Below are 24,087 nucleotides of genomic sequence, written 5' to 3' on the forward strand. Positions count from 1 at the left end.
TCATTCAAGTAGCAAAGCAGGACCTCCCAAGGCCACAGAACCAAGTCCAAATTCTGCAGCACACCAAGAGAGCCTTTTCACCCTGACCCGTGCTTCTGTACCAGCCGCTTTTCATCTTGCATCCATGAGTGTGGTCAGCCTCAGGACCATCTAGAAAATTCCTGCTTAACTTTCATCAGCTCAAAGATAATGTCCTTTGTAGCCTTTCTTAATCTTTTTACAGGTTGTTCCCGGGTGAACTCTGAACATAATTTTAAACATAGTATGTTATAGCATTTACTCTGTCATACTTTCCTGGCTAGGCTGTAAATGTTTGCTGCTCTAATACGCAAAACATCTGTCACAGAGTAAATGTTCAGTTAACATTGGTCAAGCTCATTAACTACTGATTGAATGAAAAGTCTTATTATTAGGATTATGTTTATAGCTAAAAGATGCCTAAGTAATTTAACCTACTGTGTGAAATTGAAGGTTTCTTAGATGTAACAACTGTTACTGAAACCCCAGGAATTCAAGCCTATGCACATTATGTTTTTCACATACAAGTTTATTGCTACTCTGGCAAATTCTTCAATCTCTCTACATAGGTAATTTTACTCAAGTAGAATGATCATCTATAAATTTCATTGTATACAAGAGGTTCTGAGAAGAGGTCAGGCCTCTAAACATCACCAATATTCTGGTCCAACACACCCTACTGACTTCTCCCAAACTGTTCTCTGCTTAGAACTTCCCTACATTTCTGATGACATGAATACCCTTCAAAGATTCCATTGCTGCTTGCCTGCATTGAACTCCACTGCAGGTTAATCATAGCAAAGCTGGCAAACAACTAAAATAGCAGAAACATGGAATACGTTCTAAGAAGAAGTCACTTTTAAATGAACTTACTGACTTTATATTGCCACAATAAATTTTCATTTCTTGATGGTCCCCTAAAAAAAGATACAAACTTTTAAAATTTAATAAAAAGTGCTGAGTGCTATTTTAGTAATCCTTTGAACTATTATCCTTAACATTTATTAATAAGATCTGTGACCTCAACTTTGGTAAAATATCAGTTAACATTTAACACTAAAATACACTGAACTGATAATCCTAATTTCAAAATTAAAAACCTAATAAGTATTTGGACAAGTAGAGCATCATTTTATTAGTGTCTCAAGATTACTAACATCCAAGATCCTGAGCACAAAATGTTTTTAAATTTCCTTTCAAAATCCCAACCCTCATTTCTTTGTTTTAAAACATGCCTTCACTTAGTTATTTAAAAATATTTACATAGAGAAAAGTCATCCAACAAGACTGGTTTTGACTACTATATGATTCTAACTCATTTAGATTCTTCTAGGAGTTATCTTAAGCTTGCCATTTAGAAGTGCTTGAGTCATTTAATCTTAATCTTTTACGCTGATAAGCATTAACACAAACAACGTAGAGTACAAAAGAACACAGAAAAATCTGTTGGTTTTATTGGTATCACAGTGGTTTTAATACACGCTAAATACAACTGTTAGATATTTGATCACTTATCCTTCAAAACAATATGCCAAGATCAACCTTAAAGCATGTGCAAAAATGAAAATGTATAAAATACCTTCAATTAACTCTAAGAACTCCATATATAAATGCAAAAATTTGAACATGTCAATAATCACATTAAATGTTGAGCTACTGACTGAGCAGTAAACCCAATTTCTGACTTTAAAATTAAATAGCTACAGGTAAAAGTGTACAGTTTCCCACGTCTGCTATCTTTGCACCCTGCACAGAGTTCCAAGGCAAAGACTGCTTCCAGCTTTATGGATTACCAGGGACGAAGGCCTGTGTGGCTGGCTTATCACAGGCCTTTTAGTCTTCTTTCCTGACAGATCCTTAGCTTCTTTGGGACGAGGCATATGAATTGGTTTCCAGGGAATCGGGTTATAAAAGGCTGGTTCTGGATAAGAATTTCCACTGTAAAAACCTACAATTATTAAAAAATCAAAACAAGATAACTTGATATCAAAGAAACTAGTTATGTTTAAATTCCTAGAAAAATCTTAAAGCATCAAAAGGGCAAAAATACCATTAAACCAATCTCATTTAAAATGAACTCTTAAATACTTGCAAACAAGTAACACTTCCTAAATACAGCAAATATTGCAGTAAAAATTAACATGTAAATGATAAACCTGGGTTCAAAAAATGTTAATGCTAAAATCTATATAAAAACTCCTAAAATTATACTAAGAATTTAAGTTTAGAACCCTTAAATTGAACAAAATCTTCATTTTCCTAACTAAAGGTGGGGAATAATCACTAACTATGTACTAGTTTCCCCCAGTCTGACACTAAAGTTTACAGAAAAAAAAATTACACTGCCTATGTAGCTAAAGTGAGTCAAGATTCTTAGCTAGAATCACTGAAATTCTAAATTACTGCCACTCAAATTACTAAGATTTAATAATGTCACTGTAATTTTGATTACTAATTAGGGAAATGTCCTCTTGGTAGAATGTCTATGAAGTGTTTAATGAGTTGTGATGTCCAATATCTAATAATTATGATGGAAAAACACATGTAAATCATATTCAAATCCTCCAGTCACTGTACGCATGTAAATGCCTTTATTTCACAATTTCTAAAAATGATGTGGGCTTAAGAATAGAGACTTAAGGGCATATGCAGACAAATATGATGCTTATTAAACTAAAACTCATTAAAAGCAAAAAAAATCCATTGTTTTAGCAATTAACTTCTAGTCAATATGCAAATTTCCTCCTAAAGTTTTAACCAATCGTTTGGTCCGAAACACTGCTCATCACACCTCTTTCACAGGAGAAAAGAAAAGAAGCGGAGCAGACCGTGCTCAGTAGCCGGAACGGATGACCTCTGTGACACGCAGGAGAAGCCCGAGCCCTGACAGCAGGAATGTGTCATTCAGACACTGGCAACCCACTCTGACTGCACAGATATGTCAACACACACTTCACCACGATGGTCAAAACAAAGTCTGGAATATGTTCTATTGTGTGAACAAAACAGAATGGGAGTATTTTTAATAATAAATCACTTAAACAAGTGAAGGCAGCTGTCAGCAAGGTATGAGCTTCCAACACGAAGCACAAAGAAAGACATGCACTACCATTTATAACCAGAGAGAGCCTGAAGGCCAGCCGGCTTTGTGTCTGGTTCGTGTGTTGTCTAGCGTTCCACCTGCGCAAAGAATGTGTCGCAGACACTGGAAACTCTGCCTCACAGAGGGCTACAAGGAGGAGAGGAAAAATCACCCCTTAAATATGTCCTGTTTATGGCTTTCAAGTCCAAACAAAAAAAAATGTAAGAAAATATAACTTGTTTCTTAACATTAGAAATCATTACTTTGCAGCTTTGCAATTACAGCCTTTAAAATATATCTGACTTATAATGACAATAAATTTGTAGTATCTCCACAGGATCATAGTATACTATTATACAATGTTGCAGAAAATTGTACTTTGAAAGAAAAAATGATTTCACACATTTCTATTTCTGTCAAGAGAAAACAAAATGGATACCATTCCCTCCTGCAAGCCATGTTTATGTAAGCCACCGAGCACAAACACCGACCTGTAAGTTTTCCATTGGCATAACCATAGCTCTTTGCAGCGGGACGAGGTTTATTTTTTGCATTTTCCAACCATTCCTTAAACTTTTTTTCTGCTATTTCCTTTTTTTCCTGTAATTCGGCTTGACGTTGTTTTTCTTTTTCCTTAAAATGACAAGACCAAAGAATCTCCAGGGATATTCTGTAACTAAAGTTCTACTGACTTTTCCCCAGCAGCTTCCCACCCCAGTGACTTACTGATGAGAAATAACAAATCATATTTCTCTAATTGAGAGCAGAATTTAACATGATCAGGGATGTGATATGAAGGTGGCTGCCTCTACAAAAGACATCAAACCCAAAAAGAAAAAAGCAATTTGCTATTTTGAAATAGAATAGTACTTTAAAATTATATAATAAAAGCACCAACAAAAACATTTAAAAGCATTAACAATGATAAAAAGAGTTTGAACCTAACTGAAAAAATATCAACAGGCTTATTAACATTTTTCAGCCTAAGAAAACCACAAATGCATAATCATTTCCGAAGCTTAAACATAGTATAATAAGTAGGGATAGCTTCATATATTTGTTTTATACTAAGACGGTGCCAATTTTCTATTAGCGACTTTTTATGTGATACAGTGGATATACATAAACACCAAAGCCATGAATTCTAACCCATTACTTTAAATACCTTTTCTTTCCTCTTCCTCTCACATTCTTCAGCATTTTTTTTCTTTAACCATTCTTGATATTTTTCTTTTGCTTTTTCTTGTAAATGTTCTTTCTCCAGTTCCTTTGCTGCTTTTTCTTCTATTTCTTTACTGATTTTTTGTTCCCTTTCTTTTCTTTTCTTAAATAAAAATAAAGGAATTTTAACTGGAATATCTATAATTATCTTCATACAAAGGAGTGTTATATACAATAATCTCCTAGACTTCAGTTATTTCTTAAAATAGGTGGAAAAGTGGTTGCCACAATTTGGCTTGTGAAAATATGTAACAAAACTGCAATTACCTGGACAATTCCAGTCTACCAACTTGCTAGAAGATTCATTATGGCAGTAATAAAGATATTTTTCTCCAAAGTATACTCAGAGCTTGAGACAGTACTGAGTAAATAGTATGTGCTCAATAAAGATTTGAATAAATTAGTAAACAGAAATTACAGCCTGTATTTGATTGTCCTGAATTTGTGTTTTTTAAATAAATGTTTACCCTCTAAAATGTATGTAACACATATGTACACACTTCTTGTACAGTTTGCCAATATGATTAGTTGGACAAATCTTCACCATCAGTGAGTTACAGAAGACAAATAAAGAACATCTTGGCCCATTAAATACTGCTGTAAGGGCACATACAGACAAATCTTTGGCCATGTAATTCTTGTTAAGTCTTACATAGACCAGTGGTTGGCAGCCCTCAGGCTAAATTACGGTCCACTGGCCCCCTTTTATTTTTAAATAAAGTTTTATGGAAAATGGCCACACCCATTTATTTACATATATATGGTCTATGGTAGCTTTTGTACCAAAACAGCCAAGTTGAACAGTTGCAGCACAGATTGCATGGCTTGCGAGGCCAAAAACAGCAGCTGGTGCTTTACAGAAAAAGTTTGACACAGGCTATAACTCAATATTTTTCTTTTCTTATTCAAAAGATAATCTACCAACACAGCTAAATTCTAAACAACCAATGACATGGGTAGCTGTCTGTAGCAAAGGTTTAGAAAATAATCTACAAGGCATAAAGTTTATAATACAAATGCCATACACATCACCCTTCGTGGAGCAAAGAAATGTGAGCCAAGAAAGAAATGCTTGCCTTGAAAGCAACTTCTAGAATATTTTAATATAAGCAATTCAATTAATTGCCAAGTAACAAACATCAGTTACAAACAATATATGTTCAGTTCTATTACAGGAAAGGCAGGTCTTACAGATTGATCTGTAAGTTCAAGTCATTCCCCAAGTTGTATTTCCTTCTTGTTGGCAGCCAATAGCTGCAAAAAGGAGTCCATTCTTGCTGAGAACTCAATATCCATCGATTTTATCCACTGAATATTGGAGTTCAACAACTTCATACTGCCAGCAAATCTACAGGGTTAAGGATGTAGGAGCGTACCGTGCCGAATCTTTGAGTCATGAGACTCCTCCATGATTTCATCAACAAGGAGTCATCTAGTCCCTACATTGTTTTTAATTATAACAGCTAACATTTATCCAGTGCTAACTCTGCCTGTTACTATTCTATACATTTTATATGCATGTACTATGTCAATTAATTCTTATAACCACAACATGAGGTAGAAACTGTTATGATTTCATCTTATAAATGAGGAAACGAAGACACAAACAGGTTAAGTAATTCACCTAAGGTCACAGAGACAGTAAATGGCAGATAACTGCTGATCATAGGGACACTGAATTGAGATAATGTTAAAAACACTTTTATGCTGATAATTTCAATTTAAATAAAATGTCAAAATTGCTTAAAACATACCACTGTACAAAGCTGATTCAAGAAGAAATTAATATCTGAGTAACCTTCTACTTGTAAGAACAATTCTGAATTGAAAACTTTCCCACAAAGAAAACTCTAGATAACTTCACCGGTGGATTCTACCTCACAAGGAAGAAATAATACAACTACTACAAAAATTATTTTAGAAAATAGAAAACAAAAGAAACATATCCAAGCTCACTTTAGAGTCCCGTATTACTCTGATATCAAAACCAGACATAGAAATTGTAAGACAACATCAGAAATAAGGCAAGATAACTACTCTCATCTTCAAAAACATGACATACTTAGTGGTACATTTAACAAGAGATGGACAATACCCCTGTACACTGAAAACTAGACAACATTACTGAGGGAAATTATAGATGACCTAAATAAATAGAAAGAAAAATCATGTTCAATGATTTAATATTTAATATTATTAAGATGGCAATTTTAATTATCTATATATTTAATGAATGCCAATAGAGTCAGGCACTTTAATGCAAGCATGACTAGGAAAATTGATTAGATGACTCTAAATTGTATGTGGAAAGATGTAGAGTAACTAAAACAATTTTGGAAAAAAAAGAATTGCACATCCTAGAAGCATTAAGCTCCAACAACAGGCTAGTGTGGTGCTGACACAGAACATAATAGATCAACGGGACAGAAGACAGTCCAGAAATAAACTCATATGTACATGACCAACTGATTTCCAACAAAAGTGTCAAGGTAACTGAATAAGAAAAACATTATCTTTTCAACAAACAGTGTTGAAACACTTGGATATCCATATATGGGGGGAAAAAAAAGGAATCTGGACCCTTAACTGTAACCACATATTAAAATTAATTCAAAAAATACACATACGGGTAAAAGCTAAAGTTATAACACTTCTAAAAGGAAACAAGAATATTTTTACATCCTTGGTGGTTTTTTAATAGGACACAAACCCCACAAACTGTAAAAGAAAAAATTTAAATATGGAACTTTATAAAAATTTAAAACTTCTGCTCTGTAAAAATTACTATTAAAATAAATTAAATGGGAGGGAATATTTGCAATACAGCTATGTGACAGGACTTAAAGGAATATATAAAGAACTCTTAAAATTTATTGATAGAACACACCTTCCACAAGATGGGCAAAAATTTAAACACAAAACAAAACGAGAAAAGATGTAGAAATAGTCAATAATGCTATGGAATGAATTGGGTGACCCCACCCCCAATTCATATGTTAAAGCCCTACCTCAACATGACTGTGTATGGAGAAAAGACCTTCAAAGAAGTAATCAGTTCAGTAAGGTCATAAGGTCACAGGACTGGGTTCCTTACATGAGGAAAAAGAGACTTCAAGAGCACATGCACAGAGGAAAGGCCATGAGAGCTGGTGGAGAGAGTGGGTGCATGCACAAGCCAAGGAGAGAAGCCTCAGAAGAAACCAAACCATGCCGACACTTTCATTTTGGACTTCTAGCCTCCAAAACTCTAAGGAAACAAATTTCTGTTGTATAATACCCAGTCTGTGTACTTGTTATGGCAGCCCTAGTAGAATAATATAATAAATACGTGTGTACAAAGATGCCAAGTATCATCAGATCTCAGGGAAAGGAAAATTAAACGACAATGATGTACCTCTACACACTTACTGAAATGACTTAAAATGAAACAAACTGACAATGTAAAGTTTGGCAAGGATATAATGCAATTGGGATTTTCATACAATAGTGGTGGGAATGTAAAATGATACAAGCACTTTAAAAAGCAGTTTGGCGATTTCTTATAAAGTTAAACACATCCTTACTGTGCAACCCAGCAATTCAGTTCCTAGGCATTTACCCAAGAGAGATGAAAACAAATATCCACAAAAAAGACTTGTACATAAGTTGTCATAGAATTTTATTCATAATACTCAAACCAGAAACAACCCATTGTACATTAACTAGTGAACGGATAGACAATTTGTGGTATTACATAGAATAGAATACTACCCAGCAATAAAAAGGGACACTCTTGGTACATAAAATGGGGAATTTTAAAAATGAAAGAATACATATTGTAGGATTCCATTTAAATAAAAGTCTAGAAAATGCAAATCTAACCTGCAGGGACAGAAAGCACATTAATGGCTTCCTTGGAGTGGGAGTTAGTTGGGGGTGGGGTGCAGGGTCTGAATGCAAAGTGGCAGGAGGGAACTTTTTGGAGTGATCGGAAGGTTCCGGATCTTGACTGTGCTGCCAGTTATACAGGAACATAAGTTTGTCAAATCTCATCCAACTTTAAATAGGAGTATTTTGTTGTATATAAATTACAGCTCAAAGAAGTTGGTCTTAAAACATCAGATAGGCTCTCCATAGGACTGAAGCTGGAGAAGAGAGAATGTAATGCTGTTGGTGAGCAAAAGGAGAGCAGAGCAGGTCTCAGACAAGTGCTGAGAGAGAGCAGCCAGTCACGAAGTGGCTACGGCTTTTCCGGGATTCGAGTTCTACACTGCACAGCGCACAACAACAAATCTTCCCTTTTTAAAGATGGTGCCCTGAGAGAAGCTTTGTTTCTTGAACTAAAGGAAACTAACAAAACAACTGGCTAAGGTTTCTGAATTTCTGCTCTGGATCCCTTAGTACCTGGCACATAGTAAAGGTGTAGAATGCATGAAGAATGCACTATAACAGTGTTACCAATTATACGCATTGTTGACCCAAATTAATTTTTTACATTAAAAAATCAGTTCCATGGTTTGAGGATTAAAAATTATTTTATTTTTAAATAACTGGTTTTTTTTTTACTGTTGGATATATTTTAAAATAATTTTGAAAACAATGAAGGTAAAGACCCTTTTACTAAATATGTGATAACACACTGCAAAAAACAAGTCTAAAAAAATAAATCAGTTGGCAACACAAATGTAAGAGTACCAGATGAGATAAGCCATTGATTTGAAGCAGATTTAACAATTTACAGTCGTAGTATAAGAAACCAGCTTTGCTAATGGATACATAAATTCTTTTTGTCTGATTTTTTGATAGAACACAGTGAAACTATGTAGAGAAAATAGGGCCGGAGATACAGCTAAAATGTGAATGAGGCTGGAGGCAGTGGAGGACCACACACCATGCAATGTAAACAGAGGAGAAAAACGCTAGACGCCAGACAGAAAGAAAAGAACCAGGAGGGCAGTCTTTGCAAATAGAAGCAAATGTAACTACGACTGAAATGAGAAATCTGATAGGTTTTAAAGAAAAAAATTTTGAGTAATCAATTATTTCTTAAAATGAACAAAACTTCTGCAGAATAAGTAAACTTAATTTCTCAGGGTTCATTTTTGAACTCTTCTCAACCTTGTGGAATCCTGCTTCCAATAATTAGTGACTGATGTCAGGGCGTGCCATTTCCCTCCAAAGAAAGAAATTTTTTCTCAAATAATTGGATTAGATTGAGTGCCACTAATTAAAACAGAGAATACATCATCTCTCAGCAGTATCTTACATTCTTAGACAAACAACAACTACCTTTGACTGGCAGGGCAAAATGAGCTTAATGGAGTTAGAAGATAAGAGAAGCTTTTAGAGGAGAGAGCATGCTATTATTGTCTATATGTAAAACTATTTTCTTTTTCAGTTATAAACTTCAAAAATGTATCAGCCAAAGGTTGGTAAGGGTCACAGAGACTTATTTTGATTTTGGCATTTATTCCCAAAGAACTCTCTTTTGTTGTCTTATGGGATGTTGCTACATTAATTATAATAATATACTTTTAAAGTAAAGAATAAATACATTTATAGTCATAATGCACAACGTCTAGCCCATTTCCTTCTCTCACTACCTGGAGGAAGAAAGCTGTGTCATCATCAACTTACTGAAAGGATTTACAAGGTACTCTTACTAATATCACGGGGCATTAGATAGAGCAATAGTTAAGGGAAAATATCTATAATTAAAAATTTAACACTTTACCTTACAATTTAAATATTTGACTAAATTCATAAAATTAGATTATAATAAAAAAGCAGAATCATTCTAAATATGAAAAACTCACAACAGATAAACTGATAAGTATTTAAGAACTTTTTAATTTGTGATTCAATATGAGAATGTATTAAAATTGAAGAAAGATAATACTGTTCATTCATTCCAACAACAAATGTTGTTGTAAAGCATTATATTAGATCTTGTAATGAATTAAAACTAGAAAAATTAATTCCTATCCTTAAGGCTTAAAATTACAAGGAAAGGGAAGATATATGTATAATACAAAATAGCAACAAAATATACACATAATACAAAGCAGTATATGCCAAAGTGATAAATATGAATAAGGATTCAGGAAGGAAAGAATTTTTTAGCATGTGAACAGCAAACGCTTCATGCAGGAGGAAATGCTGTGATTTGGGTAATAAAAGGAAAGGTAAGGTGGAGGATATGATGAGACTCCATGCTGATAAAATATCATGTATAAAAATAAAAAGTAAGAAACAAAAGAAAAATGTTTTTAAAATTTCTCATAAACACATATCCCCAGGGGCTGGAGAGTACAATCCAAAGCTCAACATTTCTTTGAAATCTATTGTACATGTTAAAAGTCATATAAAATTTATATTCTGCTCCATTAAACATCTAGAGTTGCTTTATCATAAAGATAACATTTTTCTCTCAAAATTTTCCAGTAAAACTAATACTCCAAGAAGATGGGCCATGATTATCCTGTGTACACTCCTAAAAGCACGCCCTAAGAGTCAACAGCATAGAGTAAATGAACCACAGGTAGAAGACGACATGGCCCCGAGAGCTGAGAGTAGAAGGTCTTTAACCAGCCAGAGTGGAATTGTTAAGACATTATTCAGAAGACAGTGAGGAATCATGAAACATGTTTTTTGAACTGGGAAATGACATTTGACTGTTTCAACAAGGTTAGTCTGGCAAGAACACAGAGGATGGATTCATTGATTCAACAAAAACCTTGGGGCATCTATTAAGTGTTAGATACTGATCTAGCTGCTAGAGAACTGGACAAAAAAATAAAAAATAGATGGCCTTATGGAGCTTATATTACAGCATGGGAAAATAAACAAACAAAAACACAAAGTTGAAAAATGTAATGAGACCCAACAGGAAGAGATCCCAATAGGAGAGTGGTGATTGAAAGGAAAGGAGGGGATGACTACAAACCACAGAAGAATTCTGATTATGCCTAGGTGACTGAGATGACAGTAACCAAGAGTTAGGAGAACAGTTCTCACAAAGGAAAACGGGCAAAAGTGGGCTGTTTTAGATTTGTAGGCTCAGAGGTAGCAGCCAACCTCACAGATAAAAATCCAAGACTCAAGAAGGTCAGGTCTAGGGGTACAGGCATCAGGATTACCTGAGCCAGATACAGGAAGAAGCCACATGAGGGAAGGGGAGATAAGTAGAGAGCAAAAAGCACAAGACAGAGACTTCATCAATGTCCATGAGGGCAGAAAAAAAGAAATCAGGTCAGAGAAGAAAGCATCTAAGAGATACGAGAGAAACCTAGGTGATGAGGAGTAATGGGGAGAACACTTTGCAGACGACACCTCGGGGGTGTGTGTGTGTGCATGCTTTTCTTCTCTCCTTACCTGTTCGTTCTTTTTCTGAACCCATTCCTTGTGCTTTTCTTCAGCAATTATCTTTCTTTTTTCACGTTCTTTCTCTTCTTTTCTTTTTTCTAGCTGTTGATTTAATTCCTGTGAATATTATTCAAACAAAAGGCAACATTTAATAGAGGTACTCAAATCACATATTTTTTAAAAGGCTGACGTTAACTAAATTAAACAAGCACAGTTTCCTTTATAGGAAATATACCATTAGTGACAATAACTTAAGTAACTAGTCTGTGATGAAAAGAAAGCATTGGTAAAAAGTATGTCATTTTTTAGAAATGCAAATAATTGCTTGGCAGCAAAACACTAGTTTCTTAGACTAAACTTCAGCTAAATTACCCTCATTGAAATCAACTTTCCCACACATAAATTTTGGCATCACTGTATGCTCTTGGCAGAAGCTCAAGGGAATTGCAACCTTTTTTTAGTTATAAAAAGCTTTTAGATTCTTGTGGAAGATAAAGGGTAGGAATTAAATAATCCCTAAATTTAAAAATTTAATTCAGAGTCATACCAAAGAAGAGATGTACAGAAGCCATTCAATTTTCTTTAGGGGAAAAAAAAATCCAGATTTTTCTTTACTCATTTTATAGCTGCTGGAGTGTAAAACAAAACCACACTCATATCCCATATGCCTTGCTATCACTGGAATCTACACGTTCGGGCATTTCCTAAGGAGAAAGAATGTGGAAGGTATGGCCAAATAAAACTCCAAGCTGAATGCCACCACTCTGTCACTCATCAGTTAAATTACTGCATTAGTTGAGAATGCTGTTCAAACTAGACTCCTGGGACTCTACTACTATAATTACTGGTTATTTTTCTTCTCTCTCCTTGGATAGTAATAATCAGATCCATTTATACATCTTCCACTGAACCTCCCTCGTCCTTCCCTCTCCTCCCTTTCTCAACGACCAACCTACCTGGGCACCGTGGTCGTGGGAAGGACAATGTTTCAACTCTCAGGCAATTCCAGTGTGTTCAATGAAATGAAGGTAAAACTTGACACCAAGAAAAATATCTTTTGTACTTCAGAACACCTGAGGCACAGGACACCTGTCTTCCATGTCCTCTCAGCCTAAAATTCTGCTGCATAGAAAAAACTGCCCTCACTCATTCAGGAAGTCTTTCCACTTTTCAGATACTAGACTCCCCTCAGTTTCTGATATAAAATAGCCATCTTGGTTTTAAAAAGATTCTTCATGACCTCTGTAGCTGCTATTCCTTAATTATTCACTTTATACTTCTTTTATGAAGTGCCTTCCACAAAGGTCGCATGAACTGAGACACAGGGATGAAATCCCAGAAGTCTCTGGTCTAATCTCCTTCTATATGCACAAAAGAATGAAGCACTACATTGTGCAGGATTATGTATAATATGAGTTCAGAAAAGGGAAAAGAAGGGAAGATGAGAGGACAAACAGTGTAGACCAGGCTGGTCAAAACCAAGCACTGTAAGAGGAACAGTGAGGAACTGGCTTTCCTACAAGACATTGCAGTGGTGGGTGATGGGGGTGTAACTAGGTAGAAAGGGGTCTTTTGAGGCAGGCAGAGTAAACTGAACACCATGAAGCAGTAGCAGATAGCAAAGGGATGATTTAGAACTCAATGGTAAAGGTTAAAGACTGCGTTAAAAGAATCGGAACTCTTCTGAGGGAGGCTGACTAGGAGGCTGCTACAGTATATGAGTTGCAAGGGGAAGAAGGCCTGGGCTTGCGTCAAGAAACAAAAAAGGGGAATTCATATATGTATGTATGTATATATGAATGACAGGCTAGATACAGACCTAACAATTGTATGTCCAAAATTTCCCTATACAGTCCTCAATTTTGTTTTCAAGAAAATCATTTAAATACACAGCTAAAGATATGACTGATTATATTTATGTACCTTCTTAAGATCCTTCATATCATTAAACTCAAAAATTAGGGGAAAAAATCAGCTTTTGTGTTCCCATTTTATGGCTCACAAACTTTGGTTGATGTTGACATTAGAGCTAAAGATAAAGGAAGGGCTAAAAGCATGTGGAAATGACTACCACTGACCCAGGCAGTGCTCTTATCTCAGAACGCCTGTGCAATCAATTCTCTACCCCAAAGTATACCTCCCCTTCTGAGACCTGACCCTCCCTTCCAAGGCTGGCTGTCTCAGAACTTCCCATCCTCAACACCTCCACTGCTCAACACCAGGGCAAAACTCTTCCGGACACAGCTGGAGCCTTCTCTCACAAGGCCCCTACAGCGTCTCCTGGCACACCACCGCGTTTCAATGAGATTGCAGCTATTTTCCCGCAGAGTAAACAAACACCTGATTACAGAAAATGAAATCCAAAGAGGATGCTAAACAGCATTTTTATTTCAATAGCTTTTGTCAATTTTCAAAGAACGGTGTCTAACACCGAAGGTAACAATCATAAAAACTGACAGTTTTGAGTTTCACCAACCCAACATCCAACCTTATTCCTTTGTTACAGGCTGATAAGTGAAATGACCGAAGCAAAGATAGTGAGGGGGAAAAAGCACCCGGATTATTCACAAACTAGATACCTTTTATGATTTAGAACAGATAGCACTAAAATGTTTAAGCAAATGTTAAAAATTAACATTACCAAAAGCCATAGAGAATTCAGGGCAGCCTGTTAAACAATTTCTTTAAATAATAAAAATATAAATAAAACTGACATGACCTACAAAACCACTTAGTTTTTCATAATACTAATATTCCACATTTACCAAATGTATCACCTTAACATAGTTTAAAAAATTTTTAAATTTTGTAAGCAGGTAATTTTAATGGGTTAAAATAATTTCTTAACTCAATCTTACAGAGATATGTGAAACAGATCTAAATGTCTGTTGCTGAAGTCAAATTTATGGGAAGAGATGATCTTTTTAATTAGCCACTATTCTTTAAATTTTCCTTTAAGTTTTTAAGAAAGAAAATAAGAAATTCATGGTTAAGTTCAAAATTAAATGCTAAGTCTGACCCATTTATTTCCAAAATGCATCTTGGTCTTGTGGATAAAACACTTATTAAATTGGAAGTCAAAAGAACTAGGATCCAGTCCCAGCTTAGCCACTAACTGAAAACCTTGGCAAAGTTACTTTCTGCCCTCATGTTCAATAGGAATCTGAGATGAACTGTTGTTTATGGTCAACATTCTGTACTTTTAATGATATATTTGTAAATGAATTAGAGAATGCAACAAATAAGGACATAAAGAAAGCATAACTTATAAAAAAGAGAAAGGCATCTAAAGAATGTGAATACCACAATATCTGAAAATAAGCTTACAAGAAAGTGAGGAGCTGGCCTGTGGGTTATGATATCCATGGCATGACTGATACAATAAGATTCATGTTAAAATATTTTAATTGCTTCAGAGTTACGTGATGATGCAGAAGTAATGTTATAAGAAATGTCACATTACTAAATACATGAAAGGGTTTCAATCATTCAACCAATTGTTCTGCTAAATGCTTAATCACTGTGGTAGGGACTTCATATTCATTATTTTAGTCTTCTCTCAAAACAAATCTTCAGTAGTTTATTATCCCCTTCAACACATGGTAACAACTGTCACTGAGTGCTTCCTACAGAGCGGGCCGCTTCCAGATGTTCACTTAGTCCTCATAATGCAGTGAAGTAAAGACCGTTTTCTCCCTTTCACTGGTAAAGAAATCGAGGTGGAACAAGGTTGAATCCAAGAAGTACAGCTCAAGAAGACACACTTTTTAAATCTCTACTGCCTAACGGTTGGCTTACCAACGAAGAGACTGAGTTCTCAGAGAAGTGAAGTAACTTTCTCAGGGCCACGGAGTTACAAGGGCAAGGCTAAAATTTCATCCTCGTTCTATGTGACTCCAAAGCTCTGGCTACCCTTATGAACTTAATTAACTTCTCTTATTGTATGTCGATTCTAAAAATGACCCGAGGTGACCCTCACTTCAAGCGACTTCTAGTGAGGATAGAGATAAAGATAAATACCATAAACTGAACTCCACTCTACCACTGACTCACTAGATCAATGTTTTCCAAACTGTGGCTCTAAAACCAGTTTAATGGGACATGGCCTTTAAAAGAAAAAAGAAAAATAATACCAGGTTTTGCAAAAATTAAGATATTATTTTAAGTGTATGTATGTGTGTATGACATTAAGCAAAGTAAATTTCTGACCGTGAACACTATTTTGAAAGCTACTGAACTAAGTAATGGAGTCTCAATACACAAACTAATTATGAAAATAAGTGAGGCTGTGAACAGCAATGATATGAATAACAATAAAACAACATGAGCTATCTTTATACTTTGTTTCATTTAAACCCCACAAAAATTCTGTGACATCTACATTATTTTATCCTGACTGTAAAGATGAGGAAATTGAATGGAGCATAAAGTTCAAATAAGCCCACCTGACATCAAACCACAGGGCCTTTCTCAGACTTTTTGCCCTTCTAAGAGGAAATAAATACTACTGTGCAGTTTTCCAGGGATAAATCTGTATTTTAGAATATAAAGTATCATGCAGTAGGGAAGCAGCAGAAGGTATTGGTTTTTTACAATCATTTAAATCATGCCAAGCCCCTTGAATATGAGACTGAGTACCTGCAGAAACCCACCACAGCAGTAACAACTAGTTTCTAAACTGACACGGAAAATTGATTCCAAAGATCATGGAGGGCAAACTTTTAGTTCCAAGAATTTTTATGACAACACAATTACTAATAGACTAGAAAAAACTTAAATATCCAACAATAGTGAAATGGTTAAATATATCCTTATATATATTTAGTACACTGTACATATTTTAATAATCTTAGCCAGCCATTTAAAAATTATATTGTAAAAATATTTAATGATAAAGAAATATACTAATAAGTGTAACCAGTAGAAAAAAGCAGGTTATAAAGTTTGCTCCTATTTCATTAAAAACAAGAAGTACCCCTCACCATTCAAACCTACTTGTTTTCTGTGTTGGATGGGGAGAATTCAGATTATGAGTCTAGATATGGAGGATGCCAAGGTACCCAAATCTGTTTGGCTGCTAGGTTCTAAAGAGCAAATAGCAAGAGTTCGAAGAATGAGGGATTCGTGTGAAAATGTATCTAAAGCTATTGTCTGAGCTTGGAGAATGGGAGTTCAGAGAGAAAACATCCCAGAGACAGAAATACCCACAAGCAAGGCAGGGAAGCACAGAGAAAGCGGAAAACCCTGAAAGCCTGGCAGGTTACGGTCTCCCAGCACAAACCCACTGCAGGGCGCAGGCTCTGAGAAACACGTGGGTAGATTACTACCTCTATTTTAACTTTTGTTTCTCTCCTTTTTTGAAAATTTTACCAAGTATGTACAGTTGAATTTACTTTAGTTAAATGTACATACGGTGAAGCTCCAGTGTATGCATCTATATATATATGTGTGTGTGTATATATATATACTTGCACATATTTATTTTTTTAACTTATATGAAAGAAAATCTGGAAGGCTATACACCTTAATGTTAACAGTGGTTATCTTCAGGTAGTCAGATTAGAGGAGATTTTAATTTTCTTAATTATGCTTGGCTGTATTTTCCCAATGTTTTTAATGATGACCATGTACTATTTCTGCAATAAGAATTACTGACACAAACAAAGGCAAAAACTTTGTTTTGAGGGATAATGTTAACATTTTAATTGCAACAGCAGCTCTGCTTGGTGAGCTCAGGGATTAAATAAAAAGAACACTGTCTAGTTTCACCTCCAGAGCTTTCTGGTGCAGACGGCCACGTTCTTCTTTTTCTTTGCCAACAAACCACATTTCCCATGGGGTCAGGCTGCTTGCTGGTGAGCGCACCTGTTTCTGTTCTTCTTGGTTATCTTTGGATCTGGCCACACTGTTGCAAAAGAGAGGACACTGCAGCACTCATAGTCTCTGGCTTAACAGTCAAAATTACTTAGCTGTACAGTAAAAGCAGAGTTTAATAATATATAACAATACTGTGATTTTTTATAAGTAAATATATATGAATCACATATAAATATACCTTTGAAAAACCACAAAAAGGAACTCCAACATTTGAATTAAAGTTTATCCACCAAACTACCTTTGAAGGCCTTTATCTTCTAAAATTACATCATTTTAAAAACCTTTTGGGATGACATACACCCAGTCCGTTTGCCTCAATGACAACAATATTTTATTCTTAAAAATCTCCTATCAGGACAACTAATTACAATGCATAATCCTAGTCAGATCCTCCAGCAGACTTTTTCCTTCTCCTCCCTTAAATAGTTTAGGGAAAAGAATATGTATATATACAGAATATGTTTGTGTATATATATAAAACAAATGACTTAACAATTAGGGATTCTGGGTGAAGGGTGAACAAAAATTCTTTAAAAGCTCAATTTTTCTCTAAGTTTAAAATTGTGTTTGAAATCATGGCCGTTGAACTCTTTAACATTATGGGTGACTCCCATCTGCCAATTCTCAGACAGAGTGTGTACGACTCTTCACAGTGTGATCTCCTTCTACCATGCTCACCATCTCCACAATGTACCTCTCTCAAGCCTGTCTTTTCTGGGTATAGGGAAAAGTGTCTACTCACTCTGGCTAAAGAGAAGAGGGGAGGGGAATATACATAAGTAAATGAAGAACACAGGGGTCTGGCCAAATACACAAGCTTCTTAAAACAGAAAAAGCTGATCAGCACCCATGGAAAGAAAGGTTGTTTAGAACCCAAGGCAGCTCTCCACACTACAGGGTTGGCCAAAAGTTCATTTGGTTCTTTCCATGTGATGGCTCTAGCAGCATTTGGTTATCTTCAACTTCATCTCAAACAATTTTGTCAGACTGTATTGTGACAGCTGCCACATCAGTGTGCATTTAAAAAAACGGCTTCTCAAAATTGGTGGATTTTTGTGTAGCCATTTTAATATTGACGATGGAAGAAAATATGCAACCTTTTTGGCATATCATGCTGTATTGTTTCTAGACAGGTAAAAATGCAACTGAAATGCAAAGAAACATTTGTGCAGTGTATAGAAAAGGTGCTGTGACTGATCAAACGTGTCAAAAGTGGTTTGCGAAGTTTCGTGCTGGAGAGTTCTCACTGGATGATGCTCCACGGTTGGTCAGACCAGTTGAAGTTGATAGCGATCGAATAGAGACATTAATTGAGAACAATCAACATTATACCTTGCAGGATATAACCGACATACTCAAAATATCCAAATCAATAGTTATTGGTGAAAATGAAAAGTATGTCTTTTATTTTATGGGGGGAAAAAAACCCATACAGACTTTTGGCCAACCCAATACATTATATAAATTTAGTTGCTCTTCATTCCTACTTCAGGCAACCAACTGCCTAACTCACTGCAATACACATTTTCTACTTCATAGCTTCAGTTTACCTGTTTTGTTCTCCTGCTCTTTCTCAACCCAACCATGGCCTGCTGGAATTATCAGTCTAGTGGGGAAGAGATACTAGATGTGTTGTTTATATCTTATATGTATCTTTCATCCTCAGTGTTGTAGAACACCCTCACCTGCTCCCATAGTTTCAGCCATCACTACGTGCTGATGATGTGCAGATCAGTCATTCCAGACCAGATCTTTCTAAGCTCTAGGCCTTTATTTCCAACCAACTCAAATATGAAACTCAATCAGTCCAAAACAAGTCTAATCTTCCACTGTGCACCCACTATCCTCCCTCCCCACCAAGAAAAATTTTACTCTTCTTCTTATAATCCTGTTGCAGTGAGGGGTACCACCACCTACCCAAGTAGCCAGGCCAGGACCCCAGAACTCTGTCTCTTCCTGCTCCCCCATCCACATCTGATTCCCTCTATCTCCCACACGCATATAACTACCAGTCATGTCTATTCCACTTCGTTCAGTTTTCTCCAGCCATTCTCCCCTCTTCCAACCTTACAACCATTGTCTGATCATAACTGGCCTTTCTCCCTCCATTTCAAATCATTCTCCACACTGTTGCCAGGTTCACCCTTCAAATGCAACCCTCTACCGTGTCACTGCCCATCTCAAAATTCTTCAGTGGCTCCTCTGCCCACAAGATGCAGTCCGAACTCCTGACACCTGTGAACTGGCCCCTGCCCATCTCCCAGCCTCTTCTTTCTCCAATGGCTGATCCACACTCTACATTTCAGTCTTTGAACATAAGCAGACTGATGAATGTGCCATGCCCTTGTGCTCCGCAGCTTTGCCTAAAACCCTGAAATTCCTTTCCTCCACACATGGCCAAGAGTGAGCTTAGATATGGGAGTAAAACATTTAGGGTGGATCTCTACCTGCTTCTTCCTGGTGTACATTTTTAAACCTCATTAAGCCTCCATTTCTCATCTGTAAAATGGAGACAACGGCAGTGGCTACCTTAGTTACTACTGGATGAGACAGTCCATGCTAAAGCACTCAGTACAATTCTGAGCTCTAGTAAACATTTGGTGCATGTCATTTAGTAGTAGAGGGGTGTGTAGGAGTATGGATAATTCCAGTGTCCCTTCAAGACTCAACTCAGGCATTATTTTTATTGCCTCATGGTGAAACTCTGCAAAAAATCTGGACTAAGCACCTGGGGCTTTCTGTCACTTGTCCATCTATGCCACAGGCCATGCATTCCTAACATGTTTTAACTTATTCTTTGTTTCAAGAGTCTACCTTAGGGCCTAGCATACAGTAAGCTCCTAAGAAATGTTTGCTGAGAGAAGAAATTAATGAGATCAGTGTTTTAGAAAATAACACTTTAAATATTAGATTTCTTGCCTTAACATTTTTAACAAATGTGTTCGGAACTTTGGCATATATACTAAAGCTCTCCCCATAAACAAGAGAGGCTTGATAAACAGCTGTTTAGGACTAAAACATCTATTAAGACACAGGTTTCCTAATGGATAGAGTGATATAAAAACCATCATAAGTCTCAATAAACAACAGGGCCAAAGCCTATTTTAGAAGACTCCAGGAACATACTTTCGATGATCTTGTCTGAAGTCAATTGTGAGCTTCACCTCAGTCCACTGAAAGGTCAATATATCCTCTAAGTATGGCGATATTTACACCTAAAATACCTTGAGTTCATATCCATTATGTGCAGCTGATGCCTGAGTGTGGCTCAAAAAAGGGTTACCCTATAAGTTTTGCCACAGTCAGATCGCCATGACAGATGAAGGACGGAAAAAAGGCATAAAGTTCCAGGCAGCAATATGTTTACTCCCTGGTCCACAGAGAAGATGCTTATTACCCGGAACTATGGTTGGACTATGGACTCATACCTCCTGCTTTCCTCATCCCATCACCCCCAAACTGTTCAGGGAACCAACCTAAGGTTAGAAGGAGGGAGAAGGAATGAGAAAATTATTTTGACACTTATCTTTCCTGAATAGAAGTGCTAGATTGTCTGACGTGTTTGAAAACAATCACTGCATCTATCTGGTCCCTGGGAAGTGGGAAATAAGCATTTGGTCAGCACACATTTATGAAGTACTGAGTAAGTACGTCACACGTGCCACTCACAAGGCCTGACAACTCCTGCATTCTCCCCAGACCACATCTCACCTATTCCTTTGACTCACAGGGAATGAACTATGACAAGGAAAGTAGCCTTAGCCCTATAATGCCACCAGCTCATTCGAGCTTTGGCTAATGGGGGACATAAATCTGTCCAGCTCCTCTGCTAAGCTCCATCTGGTCAGGGCTTTGGTTCTTGGAAGCCAATGAAAGGTCTCAGTAGCTGAGCTGTGGTTTTGATGGCCAGCATTCTTTAGGCTGCTAAACTGTGTCTATATCGGCTTGTTGATTAGACTCAGAAAGTACTTTCCAAAGCCTTAAAATGCATTTTAAAAATCTTTGGAGCTACCCTGGCTGGTGTGGTTCAGTTGATTGGAACATCTTCCTGTAAACCAAATGGTGGCAGGTTTGCTTCCCAGCCAGGGCATATACACAGGTTGCAGGTTCAATTCCCAGTTGGGGCACATACCAGAAGACAACCAACAGATGCTTCTCTCACATGGTGTTTCTCTCTCTCTTTCTCTCCCTTCTTCCCTCTCTAAAGTAAAAAAAAAAGTCCTAGCAGAGGAATAAAAAAACAATTTTTAAAAAGTCTTTGGAGCCAACTCAGTCCAGAAGAATCCCCACAAAGGCCTGTATAAAAATAGACTCCTAAAAGTCTAATTGTACCATTAGTTCTACTATCAGGATGATCAAAGGCCTGTTTCTTGTTGCCACAGCCAGTCTTGACAAGCGGCTTAATGATTACTCTTACTGATCTCAATTCCCACCAAAGTATTTACTTTTACTTCTCATTCTTAAAAGTGTCACTGTTGTTACTGTGTATGAGTCACTTCATATGGTTCTGTATTCTATTCACTCACTGTTATGAATGCCTTATCTGAAGGGAGCCATCTTGCTGCTTATGCATAAAGCATGGGTCCTCTGGTCTGTATTTCTTAGATCTCCTGTACTATGCTTCACACAGATGGACAATCAGAAACTCATTGATGTTTTCTGAAGATGACAAAATGAGCCTACCCCAAAGTGGAGCTGCATTACTATGCCTGTCTCAGAAAAACATATTCCTGCATGGATGGGCCCTTTGCTCCTATTTGCATACTAATAGGAATCTAGTATCCACTAACAGACATCTAGTATAGGGAAGAGAGAATGCAATAGGTATAGCTTGGTACTGCCCAGCTCTGCTAATAACTGAGTATATGCTTCTGAATCAGACTTTTTATTTGTATTCTGAGCCAAAGTTTTATTATCTGTACAATGAGTGACTTGATCTAGGCTTTAATTCCATGAGAGTAGAGAACATGTTTACAGTCCCCAATATGTAGACTGATATGTGACACAAACTAAATGTTTACCTAATGAATAATTGTAAAAATACACAAATTACGATGGTTTTAATAATCTCTTTGGTTCTGACATTCTGTGATTCAATGACTTCTATCCCACTGTTGAGTGCCCAGATCAGACCCAATGCTGTCTACAGACGCTGAGGCTGACACTGTTAAATGTCAGTTCACACTGACATTCCCTTATTTGTGACATAAAAAGTATAGTGCTTATGACAATCTACTTCACTGGCAATCGGATTTTTTTTTTTTTTTCAAAATAACTACAGGTACTAGGTACTACTAGGTGCAGCAGACCACATTTTGGTGTTAAGGGTTTGGACAAGAGTTCTGGTGTCCAAAGCAAGACTTTTGAGTATTCATAAGACTCCTGAGATGGTAGCAACGTTTTGTGTGTTTGAGACTATGTACGTTTTCCTGGGGAGTGAGACTGTAGCAATCATCATATTCTCAGTTTGAAAAAGGATTTAAGAATCATTAAAAAAAAAAGTCAGGTCATTTATAAGAATTGGCCCAGGGCTCTCTGTGTGCAAAGAGCACCACCTCGAGATGCAGGTCCTTGCACAGCCCTTGGGGTGGAAGGCGGGAGGGTGGTGTTTGGCAGGAGGTACAAGAAGGGTCTAAGGAATCCTGAGAACTCCTGTATGGGCACGGCGGCCTCGTGTTTACCTGGCGCACCCCTGTAACTTCATTCCTCTCAGGCTCGCCCCCTCGGCCTCGGAGTCGTGAGCATCACCGTCCACTTCTTCATCTTCTTCGTCCCCATCGTCATCGTCGAACGGGAAGCTCTGGTGGCGGAGGGGAGACAACAGCGATGTGGTGGAATTGCTGCAGCTCAGCGGCGGAGATGGCGTGCTCACCAACACCGTCTCCAGCCCCTGCCCTCGGGCGTCCGCCACGAAGGTGGAGAAGGAGCCAGAGGAAGGCCGAGACCTGGCCCTGCAGCCAGCTGGGAACCGGGTGTCAAAAAGGGGCGAAGCAGCCCCCCAGCGCCCCGCCGCCCACATCAGGCCCGCCAAGTTCAAACCGGCGGAGCGGCGGCAGGGACGTGCACTCCCAGCAAGCCCCGCGCGCGCCGAGCCTGGCCTATCAGAGCCGGGACTGACCCTGAGTCGCCTTGGCGACGCGTGGACTCAGGGAAGGCTTTGTCCAGGCTTGTTGGGCGTGGCTTCCTGCGCTCGGGCCTCTCTAGTGCACTGCCCTTACACCACCTGGCCAGCCGCCCAGGTTAAGTCTGTGCTTCCGCTAGCTCGAAGGCCAGGTCCCGCTCCGCGCTGACAGCTTTAAGGGCCTGTCAGTTCACTTGTTACATGAAATATGCTGTCACTGAAGAAGGCAGATAGTTTTAAAGGGAAAAAGGCAAATGCCAATACTACCCCATATCATTACAAGGTCAAGAGTATAAGCATCAGTCGTGACTTATTTCAATACATGGCCACATTTTTTGATGGGAGGGTGGAGAACTTTACTCAAGTGTACAAGTGCGTTCAAGAATACTCTTTTAGGATAATTTTTCATTTTTTGGTTAGCACC

The 24,087-nt window shown here is 37.3% G+C and overlaps 1 protein-coding gene across 1 annotated transcript; it reads right to left on the reverse strand.

Annotated features, from left to right (window-relative positions):
* Nucleotides 1-1,449: 1,449 nt before the first annotated feature.
* CCDC34 (coiled-coil domain containing 34) lies at nt 1,450-23,630 on the reverse strand. Its single transcript, XM_045825431.1, has 6 exons — nt 23,224-23,630; nt 17,435-17,570; nt 11,675-11,782; nt 4,266-4,424; nt 3,592-3,733; nt 1,450-1,966 (listed from the first exon to the last, which is right to left on the reverse strand). The coding sequence occupies exons 1-6, from the start codon at nt 23,559-23,561 to the stop codon at nt 1,752-1,754; spliced, it is 1,098 nt and encodes a 365-aa protein (XP_045681387.1). The 5' UTR covers nt 23,562-23,630; the 3' UTR covers nt 1,450-1,751.
* Nucleotides 23,631-24,087: the final 457 nt, after the last annotated feature.

This window comes from Phyllostomus hastatus, unplaced genomic scaffold, assembly GCF_019186645.2.
Source record: "Phyllostomus hastatus isolate PE091 unplaced genomic scaffold, TTU_PhHast_1.1 phas_scaffold_585, whole genome shotgun sequence".
Classification (NCBI taxonomy): domain Eukaryota; kingdom Metazoa; phylum Chordata; class Mammalia; order Chiroptera; family Phyllostomidae; genus Phyllostomus; species Phyllostomus hastatus.

Coding starts and splice junctions, on each gene's coding strand:
- CCDC34 (XM_045825431.1), bottom strand. CDS start 23,561: ATGTGGGCGGCGGGGCGCTGGGGGGCTGCTTCGCCCCTTTTTGACACC. Junction 17,571..23,223: donor AAGTTACAGGGGTGCGCCAG/GTAAACACGAGG, acceptor CTTTTGCAACAG/TGTGGCCAGATCCAAAGATA. Junction 11,783..17,434: donor TGCACCAGAAAGCTCTGGAG/GTGAAACTAGAC, acceptor TAATATTCACAG/GAATTAAATCAACAGCTAGA.